The sequence below is a fragment of the Epargyreus clarus genome, unplaced genomic scaffold (genome assembly GCF_041222505.1).
Source record: "Epargyreus clarus isolate Ecla_fem2 unplaced genomic scaffold, WU_Ecla_fem_2.2 ptg000014l, whole genome shotgun sequence".
Taxonomy (NCBI): Eukaryota; Metazoa; Arthropoda; class Insecta; order Lepidoptera; family Hesperiidae; genus Epargyreus; species Epargyreus clarus.
The window spans coordinates 14,668,693-14,684,568 of record NW_027332222.1 but is presented as its reverse complement, the minus strand read 5'-3'; the positions used below and the strand labels follow the sequence as shown (position 1 = coordinate 14,684,568).

The 15,876-nt window shown below is 35.8% G+C and overlaps 1 protein-coding gene across 2 annotated transcripts in view; it reads right to left on the bottom strand.

Annotated features, from left to right (window-relative positions):
• The window catches only part of LOC140746964 (uncharacterized), a 74,534-nt gene that overhangs the window by 37,327 nt on the left and 21,331 nt on the right, over nt 1-15,876 (bottom strand). Inside the window, exons 1-2 of one of the 2 annotated variants that reach the window (XM_073079161.1) lie at nt 9,406-9,552; nt 6,439-6,822 (exon numbers count right to left, since the gene is read on the bottom strand). In XM_073079161.1, the coding sequence (XP_072935262.1) occupies nt 6,439-6,555 (117 nt within the window). In that variant the 5' untranslated portion in view covers nt 6,556-6,822; nt 9,406-9,552. Of the gene's footprint in view, nt 1-6,438; nt 6,823-9,405; nt 9,553-15,876 lie in introns of those variants that run through there. The other variant, XM_073079163.1, reaches the window with a different exon arrangement.

Genomic DNA, 15,876 nt, shown 5'->3' with positions numbered 1-15,876 from the left:
AGGCTTCACTCGAAACAGCTTACGGATTAGGGCTAATTCGTTTTTTGAAAGGATTCTTTGTTTAAACGTCCAATCTGTGTCATGTCTTAGAGGACTTTGTTAGTTAACCTGTTTTTTAGATGTCTTCATTTACGCTTTTCTCACGCACACATATCCATATTTGTGAACGTGTCGTGCGCATGTCATTCACATGTCAGTTTTAAAAGGTTTTGATAGTAATTCAACTTACGTCGCTTATTCACTCTATCCAATATTTCTTCTACCAATAATCGACATTTGATTTCTTCATACTATTCATTGTCAATTCTATTATTGGTAGGTAAACATTGAACCGATAGATAAAATAGGCGTCATATATTAAATATCTCTGGTGGCTGATCTTAGGCAGGACCTATAATACTATTTACTGATGGGAGGGGACCATGTATTTAAATGCCACCATTTTGTAATACAATCATTATGGAACATGTTATACCTACCGAGCCAGCCAATCGAAAGTCACATAAAATAACGTACATAAGCAGGAAACAATTACGACCTACACCTAACTCTGGAATTCTTGATAAGCCAAGCTGAAGTACCGTTACAATGGCTTACTCGTAACAAAGGCGCATAAGTCACAAATTAATATAAGTCACAATAACGCGTTACCGTAACAATCCGAACGGGGTATGTATGTTAATGCGGCCGTAAAGAATGTATTGGATACAGCTTTTACGATACTTTTATAATTATGTAGGTATGTAATTGCGGTGCGTTTTGTAAATTGCGTTCGAGCTTGTAAAAAGTTTAGTAACCCTGCGCTTAGGGTTGCCACAAAAATAGAATAGAGAAGTGAAGTTAATTTATTTTTAACTTAACATTTTTTTGGAGTCTAAACATTATTCATGAGACATCATTTTTAAAATTGGTACTTGTATGGTACTACCACAGTCAACCTTGTTTATGTAATACACATCGCAGTGATTTTAATTCTTCGTTGATTTGGTTAGAAGTGGTTATGCGAGTATTATCTCAAATATAACTGTGTAAAAGCCTTAGTCTATTTCTTTAGTACGAGTATATACCTACCAATTGACTGTTATCAATGTGATCATGGAACAGAAAAAACAAGAATCTGATGGCATTAGATTATTTTTGGCCATAGATAATATCTTGTAACCAACCGTAAACAGAATAAAATTTCTAACAGAAGTCCGCCACAGGTGTGTTGCTATTCTTAAAGGACTAAACCGTTATGCGCGTATGTGTCTTCCTGACCACGAAACACTAAATTCGATGCTAGTTACAAAACTTCATGAGTCCTCAATATCGATCGTTATTCGTTCGATCGTCGAAGTGAATTGACAACCCTATAGCCCATGAATAGATGATGATTTTATGTAAGAGGTGTACCTTACACCTCTTACATAAGATCCAAAAACGAGTGGCAACCCTGGCTCTTCAGTGCGTGCAATGTGCAACAGTCTGAGAGCTTGCATTGCGTGTATCTCGTGTAATTTCCTGCTGGTAGAGATACATCGCGGTTTGCGCAAGACCGCGTGCTCTCTACCGTAAATTGTTACGTTTCAAATGGGGTAGTGACGTCACTTTTCATTTAAGACTTGTATAATGGGTATTAGGACACTACTGACTGACTGGGTCTTGTAGGGTGGCAATAATACAATGGGTAGAAATAATAATATATACCTTAGAGGTCAAAACTACCACCTATTTGTATTTTCTATAATACTTAGCAAATACCACAAATATTACATAAATATTCTTATTTACTAATTAACACGTAACATTACATTCTACCATGAGTACATTACACTTGGAATTACAAAAATAAAATTGTTTATAGACAAAATTACAACACAAAATATCTTTCCAAAAACATTACCTCACGTTAAATTTTTTCCGAAACATTGCAGTGTTAATGTAAGTGTGGTCTTAATTTCGAAATTATTTTTCCGAGTTTACCGTAAGTAAGAAATGAGGTTACAGTTACGCTTAGGAATGCAGGCAACACGTGACCGCTCACCTATTTCTGATGCATCTGAGTTATTACGTCATACGACAATGTGTTTGGTTGTTACTTTTTTCATAAAATTCATTTTAAATAGAAGCGTGCATTTTGTTCTCGCGATGTTAAGACGGACCAATGATTAACCATTGGCTGCTATCGATTAAGCAATTGGTAGATTTACTCCAGTTATTTTTTCATAGTCTACCAATACGCACTTGGCCAGCGCGGTGGACTATGGCCTAATCCTTCTCATTCTGAGAGGAGACTCCTGCTCAGCAGTGGGACAATAATGGGTTGATGATGATGATGATGATTTTTTCATACTTCCGTATTACCATCGCAGCTACAGGTGATTAAGGGTAAGGTCTGAATTTATACGAATTGGACCCGCTTGCAGGGCGCCTACTAGCTTAGTTTTATATTTTCTTATATGTACGGCCCAACTAAATTCAATACGAACAACTAAATGATCTCTAGCTATGGTGGCGTAATTACGTATCTTTTTTTTTACCGAAATTTGATAAGTTTCGATTTTGAGCCAAATGTCGATCTCTGATAGGCAAAACATTGGATTGAATATGATTAATCGTAACGAGAGCAAGGGTAATGCAACTGTGGTGCCATCTTAAAAGTAGCTCGACGACTATTTAGTAGTTTATATAAATTAATATACGCTATAGATATAGTTTATGCGTAAATGATCGATTGGTTACAGATTTTTCTAATAAAATCGAACATGTATGTTGGTCGCTCGAACAAATTACTCATCCGTTCTATAATATTACAGTTATGACTTTATTGACTGAACTAAATAAAAACATAAATAGTTCACAGGTATTGTGACCGATTACTTTTTATTTCGAAAATTGGGTTCCAGTGTAAAAATTTCATAACTGTGCATGAGGGTGAACCCGACGGAGTCACGCGTGGATGCTCATCGTAAACAACAATACGTGACGCTCTACAGAATGCACTAAAAATAAAAACTCAGAGCTCATTATGCCTTCCATAAAATCTTAACTCCGACTCGTTTCGAAAATTCAGCTTCGAACATCAAGACATTGAGCAATCCGAATTCTCGGGATACAATAGCCCTAACAAACGTATCGTAAAAGTTATGGTTCCTATCAAAAAATCTACCAAACGCGTCGCTTTGTCCGGAGAAAGTATAATAAACATAAAATATCAGTGACGTATGTGGGATAGGTGTAGATAGCGCACATGCGGTTAAGAGTTCAAGACAAATAATAGTTAACAAGCAAGCCGGGGTCAATCCAGCGATGAAAGCCGCGATACTGCGGTGTGCGCTAACGAGACGTGAAAACAATAAATTTACAGCCGATAGACTTGATTAGGACCGGATTACCACCGTAGGAGACATCCAGAAATGGTTAGGTAGTTACAACCGCATCTGATTCAATATTCGAAATGTCAGCACTTAAATGTACGAGTACCGAGCAAATAAGGAACTCAGATCGTGCCTAATAGCTACATAAATATTCCAAGAAAAGAAACATCATTATCGATAACAATAATAAAATTAAAGTGACTAGAGGACGTGAGACAATGTCGGTGAGTAGCGTAGAGATGCGAATTTCCAACGAACGCTATCGTTAGATGCTAGTCGCTGATGTAACTCACAAGCCATGCTCCGTGGAAAAAGAATCGTGCATTCGAGCACGCTCAGACCAAGGACGATCACGCGACGCCGCAGCCGTGTTATTACTGAGCTGAAAAGCTTATTAAAATAATGGGCCGATAGCTGGATGGAATTAGAGATTGCATTGAGGAATGCCAACATTCCTGTTCGGAAAGCCAGGTGCAAGAAGGCTCCCATACACAGCACCGGGAGTCTGTTTACGCAAATTATCTGCTTATCGTTATGTGCCTGCAGGAATGTGGCTATTATCTCGAAGTCGCGGCAAGAGAATGGAATACGCAAGAACATAACTTATCAAATATTAAAGATAACGATGGTTCTCGACTTTACGTCAGTTTTCGTTCTGATATAATTGAGTTTGATAGTGCAACACATTTTATGTGGAACTATCGAGGCGATAACATTATTAAAGGTGTGAGTGTAATCAAATCGCTCGATGATAAGATACCGATAAATCGATATCCAGTATTTGTTTTCGGCGTGGATGAACAAAGGGTACTTAAGGACAAAAGCGTGGAATGAATACCGACTCAGCATAAAGAGTCAAACCCTAACCACAAGTTGGCGGTAAACGGACACGTATCAGATTACTGTAAAATAAAAAGAGCGTAAATACACACTCCGATAAACAAGCGGAACGAACCTGAGGTCGTTGTGACGAAATCAGCTCAATAAATATTTGACAACACGTAGTATTGGATTAACGACCATGAAGTGTACACAAATGGAGAAAACTGTGACACAAATGGGTAATTTAATGAACACCACGTATCATTTTGTTCACAAATCCGCTGACAATCTGTAATTTATTGATCGACGGCAACATTTTATCTCAAGTTGAGAGTGCAGATAATCATGGAGTCATTAAGACCAACTTTCATCTAATATCTCCGCAAGTTTATTAGTTAGCTGACAGAACAATGGAGTTAGAACCAACAAACGGTTGGGCTGTTGATTGAACGCCTACACCGGGTACAGCGAAAGTGATCAGTCATCCGTCTGTCACGAGATATTTAAATATCCGCCACTGTATTACGTTGTGGTCTTACATCCACTGTTATTACTTTTACATTACAAAGCGCATATACGGTATTGGATTTAAATTGACTTTACTCGTTAACGCTACAGTAATAACACATTGTATACATACGGTAGCTATATACGGTATGATAACATTCTAGTCGTCTATGTACTGAATAACTCATGAGTGAGTTTGAGTGAGTGAAATTGTCTTCGTCTTTTGTGTTCATTACAAAGGGTCAGCGACGAATGCCCCATGATAAAGAATGAAGAGTAAATTGACCAGTGCACGAAACAATTAAGTTAATTGAAGTTGTCTACAACTGGAAAGTACAATAACGTTTTAATCGTAACAAAGATAAAGAAACAAAGATTGTCTATCTAAAGCGTGCAATATCTCTCATCAATACATGATCTCATGCATTCGTTAATGAGGTATCTATAGCAGATGCCTTACAAACGTGAAAGTGCAAGAACGTTTATGATAGATCATCACGTGTGATAGTTAGAACAATACCGACCTTGATGTAACACGACTGCACGAAGGAAGAGGTTTCTCGCAACATTAGCAACATATGAAACAATAACGAGGCATTGGCCAACAATTGCAAGATGAGGCCGTTATTATCATTAATCAAAGAATTATTAAAAATATTAAACATTTTTCTACAAAATGAGTTGCTAATGAGTTTTATTCATCGAGAATTGATATTTTAGACGCCACGATAAAGTATGTAATTTTTTTTTATAAAACTTGCACGTTTTATTGAATTCAAATGGATATTAATGGTTTTACTTACTTAAATGCAAATGAAAAAGCGGATAAAGAATATTGCAATAAGACTCTTATCATTATTAATATTTTATGGTTGATTGATGAACCTTTAAGCATTTTGTTTCTTCTTAAATATAATTTTGTTAAAACGTAAAAACAAACGTAAATTTTAAAAGCTGGAACTCAAGCGAATTGTACGGTTTCTCTTAAAATCTTAAGTGTTGGCAGTAAAAGGAAAGGGCCGAAGGCGGTGCTATAATTTTAACGACAACATATTTCTGCACGGTCATTAACTCTACAGGAACCGGTGGAGTATTGGATAAGATGATAATATAAATATTCGAAGGTGTTGCAAAATCGGAGCCAACTGGTGGGCTCGGACTGGCAGATGACACGCCACTTTCTCTCGCTCCGTACAGCACAACCCGGACGTACTGCTTTTTGCATTGTTTTTGTTAATGCGATATTATTATTATCGCCATATGAAATTGAAAGTTAATGTAAGTACTGTACTCGGTGAAAAATCGAAAGCAAATCGTTCAGCTGCTTCAATCGCTTTAATATTTAGGTTGCATTACCTTATTGGTCGGCGCTTTCGCTTTTTTTGCTTTAAAGCCGATTATGTCTAAGATAGTAATGTAATCGTATCATGAGCGAGTTTATATTATTCAGCCCCCTCGGGTCGTGTTGTTTACGAGTCCATAATAATTAATGTTCACACCCACAGTGCTGTTATGCATTACGTGACATGACGTTGGTGGCATGAAATTTGATTGTTTGGGGTCACTCAATATCCTATTCCTGAAATTATATAAACGTTGTTACGCGCTAAGCCACATTTTGCAGATGAAATAAAAGTGTCTTGATTGATAACCTAAAATGCGTTCTAGATTTTAAATAATGTAAAGATGTATCTTGGCATGTCGAATTGAAACGTCTTTTGTAATTATAATGAAGATAAAATAAACTTACCCTCTCGCAAGGCGGCGGCGGAGGCGCATCCACCTCCGTATAAATACATAGAGTAGACTTCCTCGACAGCGAATCGCTGGCGAGACTGCTCGAGCTGGAGCCCGTCGAGAACTTCATCTTGATGCCTCATCCAGCACTTGGAGACAAAATTCTTGTTCCTTATCAGGTAACTTCCAGCTGCACTTCCATGTGGTGTTTCCGGCACATCACACAAGTGACAGTCACCTGATGATTCTCTCTAGCTCCTCCTCAGCCTCCTCTGCATCAGGCCACAGGTGAACTGTTTGCGTAAGTGACAGCGTATCGGTAAAGTGTTCAAAGTCAGCAGACTCCCAAGGTCTTTCCCGTAGTCAAAACGCAATCGGAATCGCCAATTGCTCGAGCCTGCAACAAAGTAATGAATTATTTGTAAACTCGTCTATCTATATCGATTCGCAGAAAGTGAACGTGATCCTCCGGTTAATGAATTATTAACAAACGTCTTGCGAGACGTCGGCCATTAATTAGAGACATTGGAAAAGTTCTCCATGTGAGGTAGTAACAGATGACTGACACCGCTCGCCGATTGAATTAAAGCTGACATGATTGATGCAATTAATAAAACAAGACTAAAAGCATCGTCTATTTAAAGTTACGTTGAATATGTTGAAACGTAAGTTGAAACGCTACAAGGACTTAGTAATTTAGATAAGCCGATCGATGTTCTGATAGATGGATCGAACCTATTAAGTGTGGAAGGCGATAGCGATAGTGTTGTATGCAATTTTTTATCTATGATTGCAGTGAGAACTGAGGTGTACTCAAACAATGTTCACATTGTTACAGTCGAATAACGAGGGCATAATGTTACGAAGGCAAAGAAGTTGAATGTGATCTGACTTATTCATCGCATTCATTTCAAGGTTGAATTTAAATATTGATATCGAATAAATCATAAATAAGAAATTTGGTCAATTAAGTGTCGCAATAAAGATCAAAGCGATCTAGATATACATATAAATCAGCGTTTCGTAAAAATTAAACAGCTGTTGACAAAGGTTAAGTGAAACTTGGGAAATGGTTATAAAAACATTATTTCGCAACGCAACGTTGATGTCCAAATAGCGTGAAACTGGCTACCTATCTATCTGTATAAGGATATCTCGATCTGACTCGAAATTTAGTAATCTTTATCTCGCTTGAAACGATTCTGTCACTCTAAAATATTATCTCAACACCGATGTCAATTTCACGAGATGTGGATAATTGTATAGAATTCCAAGAGCGATTTTTATCGTAGGAGGAAATAAGTAAATTGACCGAATACCTTTCGGATATGGTAACAGCGTTGTCCATACAAAACAGACTTTACCGTAAACGCCTTCTTTGAATCTTAACAGTGTAGGCTGGGTTTCGGTCTGGGTTTCCACAATTTCGGACTTTACGTTGAAGTGTTAAGGAAATCGAAGTACATTAACGATGTACTACGTTAGTGCGATAACAACAGTTACGTAAGCCGCCTCGGATGTATCACAGCTACCTGATGACTGTTACCTAATGGTAGCAACACTTATTAAGATAGAGATTGTCCATAAACCCGCTGCAAATCAAACTAATCTGAATGAATCAGTTCCAAAATTGATTGAAACTAATTTTTGATAACTGTTTAAAATAACAATGGATAGCGTAGAAAGTGAAAAGCCTATTAGCGTTTAAGCTGAATTTATTTGTAATACTTTCTATTCTTATATGGTTGGTATATATTACGTATTGATGTAAGCAAAAACTGGAACTGAAATATTTATTTTAAGATTACTGTATATTTTTTACTGTATTCGGTATTTAAGTATTTTTTGTAGATGGTGAAACGCGTTTGATAAGTATAGTTAATACTTATATTAAAGTAGTTTCAGTAATAAATTACAGAACTTCCATTCTATTTTGAGTTAAGCATATTATGTCAACAGGGGACAGCGTTCAATAATCTGTTGGACGGCTTGCTTGGTACTAGATATAGTTCTAGATGTTAAAGGTATCTTTGTTTGTCCAACATCCCTAATGCATTCCTAAATCATTTAGTCAATTTTGAATTAGTATTAGTGGGTTGTTCCACTTTGTTCTACGTACAGTCAAAAGGGCTGGGTTTAAAAGTATTAAATGTTGTACAGCGATTGTTTATGTAAAAGAACGCTAAGAAGGGATTTTTAAGAAATTTCCGGTCTTCGTCATTAAAACCATCTTTTCAAAATAGGAGATTGATTGGTACCTCATAGTGCCAGTTAATATTCATCACGTGAGTATTAGAAGCCAAACGAAAAAGAAAAAGTGTATTTAGAAATAAATAATTTCAAGAATAATAGAGCCATTTAAGCAACAGCAATTCACAAGCTAAACACGAGTCTCGGAATGTCCAACAAAAGCAAAATAAACAAAAGGCGCATGAGAAAACAGTTGCGACATCAATTAAACCCAAGCTCGTTAAGGGCTTGTACGCTTAACAATGGTTAACGAACCCAACGATTTCATAGAAATACGCACTTAACTGTATATACGACTAAATTAAAAATGACAATCAGAAATATAAATACATGAGAAGTATAGTGAGGTTTCCTAATGATTCCGACCTTTATTACGATTCTGTACTCAAAGGTAAAAATGGAACCCTGTTACTAAGGGTTATTTTAATACAGGACACTATTATTAGTCTCCGCTGTCTGTCCGCCTGTGATATCAAATACAAAAAAATTGGTGGCAAAGGCTTCGTACGTGACTTTGAATCACACTTGGCCAATTATTACACTTTTTTTTATTTTTCTCTCGCTTTTATCAGACTGTTACTCCTAAAGTTACCTAAAATTGAAGGGTAGAGCTATTAAGATTATATCATAGACAGAGGAAAAGATGTCGTGCAATCAATAACAAAGTATTTACAGACCTTCTCTAAATCAAATCGAATCTAATAGAACACGAATATCATTTAGTGCTTACCGAATATCATTATTGAGATATCTCCCTTCCATTCGATATCATGACTCGAGTAATCGTGTTAAATTGTCACTAACAACACTGCAATCACATGCACCAAACGCGACTAACCGTTCCTTATTGACTGTTTGTATAAATATGATAAAATCCCACTTTTCTTTCAGGAAAACCAGCTTAACACGCAAACCAATCGAATCAGTGACTATGATTAGTGACTAGTAAGGCGGAGCGGCGTAGGAAGTGTAAGGAACATATTGACCGACTGGCGGCATTCCAATGCAAATATAAATATTGATTAACTTAACAATATGGGTAGTCCTAAACGGGGTTAAGATGTTACCAATACTTCCTAATGTGGTTAGGAAAGTACACAGTACGCTAGGTAATATGATCATTTGTTGATGAAGAACAAATTTTTGTACGAAGATGTCATAAGATTCCCAAAAAGTGTAGTCAGCAAATTTGAATTTCGAAGGTAAAAAAAATGTCACTTTTTCTAATAATCCGGTGGAAATTGAATACCTAAGACTTTTTCTTCAAAGATTTGATAATAATCCCGTTAACTATAATAAAGAAAACAAATTTAAAATACGAAAAATATTAACTCTTTCTAGTCAAAAAACTCTACACAAGATGATATGGACATAAAATTTGAATACGAACCTAGACCCAGAGCAAGCAAATAAATTCAAAATTTAGATATTTTTGTTGTGGAGTCATAGGCCTTGGGTTCAGCTATCAAAGATGATGAATTGCAACACGCAAATAAATACAACGATGAAAATGGGACCGCGTGCGTTTCCTAGTAACATGAGGCTGTACGTCCAAGTGACTCCCCAAGCGAGGCGAAGACCGTGCCCAATCAGCTGGAACTGCACGCACAATCAGCAATTAATAGCATTAGGACACGCGAGCATATTAAACGAATTTGTACTAACGGTTCGTCTTAACGGAATTTAATTACCGGACTGGAGAAATACAAGTTTGGCATCGAAGTTAATACAATGTAAAGTACAGATTTGTGTCGACGCGTATTTCTGATTTTTTAGTACTGTGGAGAATTAGGATTATTTAACAATAACAATTGTTGTTTCAGACCATTTTTCAGTCCATCGTTCGTGTTAGTAGAAATACTTAACCTACGTTAGTATATTGAAAGAACTAAAAAAACTTACACACTTAAACGATATAATAATATGCCCTAATCCTCTAGAGGAACGAATCTTCTACTATATTTTCAGAGAGTGATATAGGTCCACGGACTTCAGAAGACTTAACACCAAATCGACATCTCATTTGTTTACATTGCACAAAACTGCACAGAAATTCGGATAAGAAAAAAATGGAGACCATTTAAATATTTCAGGCAACTTCTCGAGAGCGACCATTAGCAAGACTAAAAATAAAACCACGTCATTGCTGATAAGGCGAGGTATTATAAAGCGATCATAAAACGTTACATAAACCGAGAAATGTATGCGTTGAAGGAGGTAAGTGAGAAAACCATAAAATTTACTAAAAAATTCAACAACAATATCATTTCAATTTTAGTCTGCAACACTAACCATTAACTCCACAACATTCAATTGAGGCTCGAATTATGTCTCGAAATTAAAAATGTTTAATGGTTTAATAGCAGAGAACGCAGTCCGACTAATGATGACGTTAAGTGGTCTCTGCCACCTGTGGAAGTTTGTAAGTGTTTGTAAAAAAAATAAGTTTAAATGAAACAAGAGTCTCACTTGAAGACGATTACAAGATGCGTTCCTGTTTTTAATGTTTAGGATACTTCATACAAATAAAACTGCTTTAAACTTTACCTTTGCAACACACAAGCGTACTATTAAGCTAGTATTGCTTAAGACAGATATGTGCTAAGAATCATAATGTCATCCTAAATATTAATTCGCAAAGTATTGAAAATAATTTTCTTGATAAAAAACGAAATGGTCTCCTAACGTGTATCAGTTTTTATATGGATAGCACAAACTTACTATTCGAAATGTCAGCGAAGTAATAATACTTAGTATATTAATACTTGGTATATTAAAGTATAGATAGGTTGTTAATTGGACGTATAATAAAGGATAGATTTGACGTTGATAGGACAGAAACGCGTAATAGTCTAATAATACAAAGAGTTCGAGCCAACGATTGCAAGGATGTGTGGAAACAGTATAAAATTAACATAAGTGTTAAATTTACATTAATATATGTTGCAATTTCACGTTATATTGTTTTCTCACTACATCTTCTGAGGCAAGGTGCTGTTGTCAACGTTTTTTGCATATTTTTAAACGGTGAATAGATAATAACGGCTATGAACGACGCGAATCGGAGTTACTAAACAAAATAACCACCACTTAAGGCGCGGTCTCACTTATTTCCCTCTAATAACAGCAGTGTTAAGTGCTGCTCTATTTTGGTTTTATGGGTGTGGTAAAAAAGAATTACTTTTGGCTGCTTTTTTATAATATAGGAGTAGCAAACGAGCATGCAGTCCATCTGATGGTAAGTGGCTACTGCCGCCCATGGACATCTGTAATCAATCCCAGATAGGATTAGTTATTCCTACCTGAGGTAGGCCACAGATGCGCCGCTACTCTTGAGGAGTAAGCTGGAATGCCTCCGAAAAGTATGTCTCCGTTACCACACCCTTCAAACCAGAATACAACAGCGTTTAACACTGCTGTTAGGAGACAGAAATAGGTGTGGCGATGGTGCCACCGGAGTCGAACCACAAAGGGTTCTACCACCTTCTTCTATATTAAAAACAATCAACAGGCGACTCTACATAAGACCTATTTGACTAATGTATGACCGAAAAGCATTAACATCTTACATTTGGCATCTCTTCTTACTTCTATGTTTGACTACGTTTTTATCATAATTCTCCGGTGGTGCGTGACAAAACGTTCGATCTACGTGATGTTATATCGTAAGGTTCAATGACCACGTTCAGGTGAGATAAAAAGTGTGCAGGAGTTTCCGCAATATCTAATTTTCGGTCGTAAACTTTAATTGTGCTTATTAAACTGGTTCGCTTCGGTGTGCCCGTTGGCTTTTGATATCTGTAAGGCTTTTAATACTATAAAAATAAGTAATATTGTAATATCTTACTGATATTTGAATTTAATTTTATACAAATAAATAAAAATGAAATGTCTTACTGATATTTTAAAATAACTGCCATTTTTTATGGTTTTTAAATGGAAGAAGGTTATTGATTTGGCTGTATTTCACGTCAAAAGTTTTCAGGCGTTTTTTATTTCTGGAAAAATGTTAGCCCACTGATTAAGTGGGCTCATAATGGATTGCAGTGTATCTTTGACCGACTACAAGAAAAAGTCTAATCCTCTTACGATTTCGACTATGAAGGTGGTAGAGCCAGTGTTGTTTGGTCAAGGAAGTACTACTGCCACCCATTTCCACCGTGAAACAGTGGTGGTAAGGTGTGAATGTCTGACTCGTGTAAGGCATCATTGTCTTCAGGAAAGGTAACAAATTTGTAAACTTTGTAATCGGCTTCGTGTAAAGCCCGTTTCTATATGGAATTATACTCCGTTTACCACTGCAATCTTATAACAAAATTGAGTCCATTACAGATGTCCATGGTAATGGCAACGTACCATCATACGGTTTGTATAATATTTATTTTGTTACTTAAACTTCACCATAACAATAAAAGTTTCAATGTCTTACCAACGCTTATGCAATATTTATTTCAGTGTATTACCGAATGTCCAGCCTCCATTACGAGTGTAATCTAATATTTAGTTCCGGACCGAAGCCACAATGGACGTTAGAATTAATATCACGGTGTATCTTGGAAAGCAAAAAAATCGGATTGATTCGCACCACTAACGATGGAATTTGACAAGAAATTGCACACTGTTTTTAGGGTTCCGTACCCAAAGGGTAAAATAATTCGCCAAGTACCAGTTGAACTCGCACATGGAGGCTTCCGTACCACCAAATGTTCATTATTTTTATTCATTTTATTATTTTCAGCAATACTTAGTTATATGAAACGAGAATAGATGGCGTTGGAGTGATGATGAGTGAACTGTAATAAAATATGTATTATGGTTCTAATTTGTATTTATTATAATAGCACTTATAGTAATAAACGGATCGTAAAAATTTTAACAGTCTTCCTAGTACGGTTTAACAATTAGATCGAAAAATGCCGGTTTGTTATATGGAGACCCCCTTTAATATTCAACTTTATTGCACGACTCATGATGCGAAGCATCAGAGAGTGCTTTACGATCGAAAAATTTTTTTCGCTTCATTTTGGCGGCTATTTTTATTATTATAGCCTTGATAGTTCACGGAATCAAGATGTTTTGCATACTATTGTCGAGATAATTTAATGGAGATTAATTCCATACTTTTTAAAAATTGATTTACTGCAATAGAATTGGAAAGAAACACCAAAATAGGTCAAAAAACACTGTAACTTGTGAAAAAATCCATCATTTGAGTTAAAAAAAAATTTTAAAAATTCTAATCGACGATTGTAGGTCACTGAATGCGAATGATTAATTAATTCAGTGTCGTTTAATTGCAATTAATAAAAAACGAAAACTACAAGGCTGTATATCTATAGATATTATGTACATTTATTCCACCAGGGGCGCTTGTGCAGTACCTTCTTCCTACTACAGCTGTTTTTTCGGCAATTAATTTTGAACGACTTAAGTTTTTTTTTTTTTTTTTTATATTTCATAATTAAATGAGCATTATGAGTCGTGCACTTTTGGATTTTCCAAACTTTTTTATTTTTAGTATTTGTTGTTTTAGCCATATATTTTAGCCATATATTTGAGATAAACAAATAGGTTGGACCACATCCAACAAATCTAGATTTAGTGCTTAGTATTAATAGTAATACAGGTCTCTTAAGCCATAATAGAACTTCATACACATAATTATAGATAGGGTGCAGAAGGCACTAAACGTTAGGGCAACTTAAACCAGTGGTAAGTGCTATTCATAAAACTGTCACCCGTGCAATACTGGTAATGTCTAGATTTATTCCATTGACGTCTCAGCTAGATAAGGAATTTATGACTTTTATCACGACAAAATCTCTATGCGATGCAGTCTATATTGACACGTAATAAATAACCACGAGGTACTTATTCTCTAGCAACGTGTGCGGTCTATCTTAAAAGATAAAGATCTTAAAAGATCTTGCCCATAAAGAATGCAAAAAATCGCCACTTAAACATTATGCGACATTTCAGTTTGGAATGTTGGAATGCGAAATCCAGGACCGTTTATTTTTTACAGATGATATAGATAAGGAACAGAACTTTCACTGTGTATTTTTGGAAATGTTTATGTAAGGATCGGTTCGATGTAGTCGGCTGTACTGACACACCTGTGCCTGTGTAAAAAAAATTAGCTTACGAGGGCAAAGTCTAAATAAATTGTAATAAAACGAACACTAACAGAATAACAGACAATACTCAAAGTGAAGGAGTGGAGCAGTTCTTGTGGTTCGGTGGAAGGCTGTGAATGCTGGCTGGCTTATATGAGGCTCATATGACTTTTTTATTCTTCAGGACTGACAATGCACCTACGATCCGCTTCAGCTTTCCATGGTCGGTAGTGGTCACTTACCATCAGATGGGCGTCAAGCTCGTTTTCTCCAATCTTATTAAAAAACTGTACAAAAGTACAAATCTCCCAATTTACATCTTGTTCAACATGCGTCAGTCAAAATAGCAAACGGATTACGTTGTTACCCTTGAGAGTCATATGCGTTTTTTATTGTCAATTTTATTTATGTCGTATGACCACCTTGAACGCTAAAATGGTCTGGTCACGACTTCATGCTGTAATCAGTCAGAATAAATATTTTAAAATTTTGAACTATCAAAACGGACCTCCGGCATGACATTTAAATTTGATTTATGTGGTTCCGTGTTTTAAAATTTGATTTATGGATCAAATCAAATCAAATTGAATCAGATCAAATCAAATTTAATCCAAAGATGTGATTCAATGCAGATTCTTTACGGATTTCTTTTTGAATTTGAATAACTTCAAATTCGCAAGACATTTTGTTTATGGAGAAGAAGCGGGAATGTAATAACATAACTTTATATAATTACAAGATAATATTCTCGTCATGAAAGAATGATTAATATTATGGGGAAACGCATTTGTAATAAAGTGGAAAACGTTTCACTTAATTTTTTTTACGAATTTTTTTGTCATAAAAATCATTTTACTTACTTATTATATGTATTACTATTATTAATAATCCAGGATATTGTAAGTAATTTTACTTACTTACTTATTACTTATTAAGATTATTAATAATCCGGCAATAGCCTTCAAAGATCTAGACGGCCCCTTTCGTGAAGGGAATTTACATACAATAAATTCCCTCGATAATTAAATTGCTGCACGCTTACAAATTAGAAGGCTTATGGTAAAAGAAAAAGTGCAAACTAAACC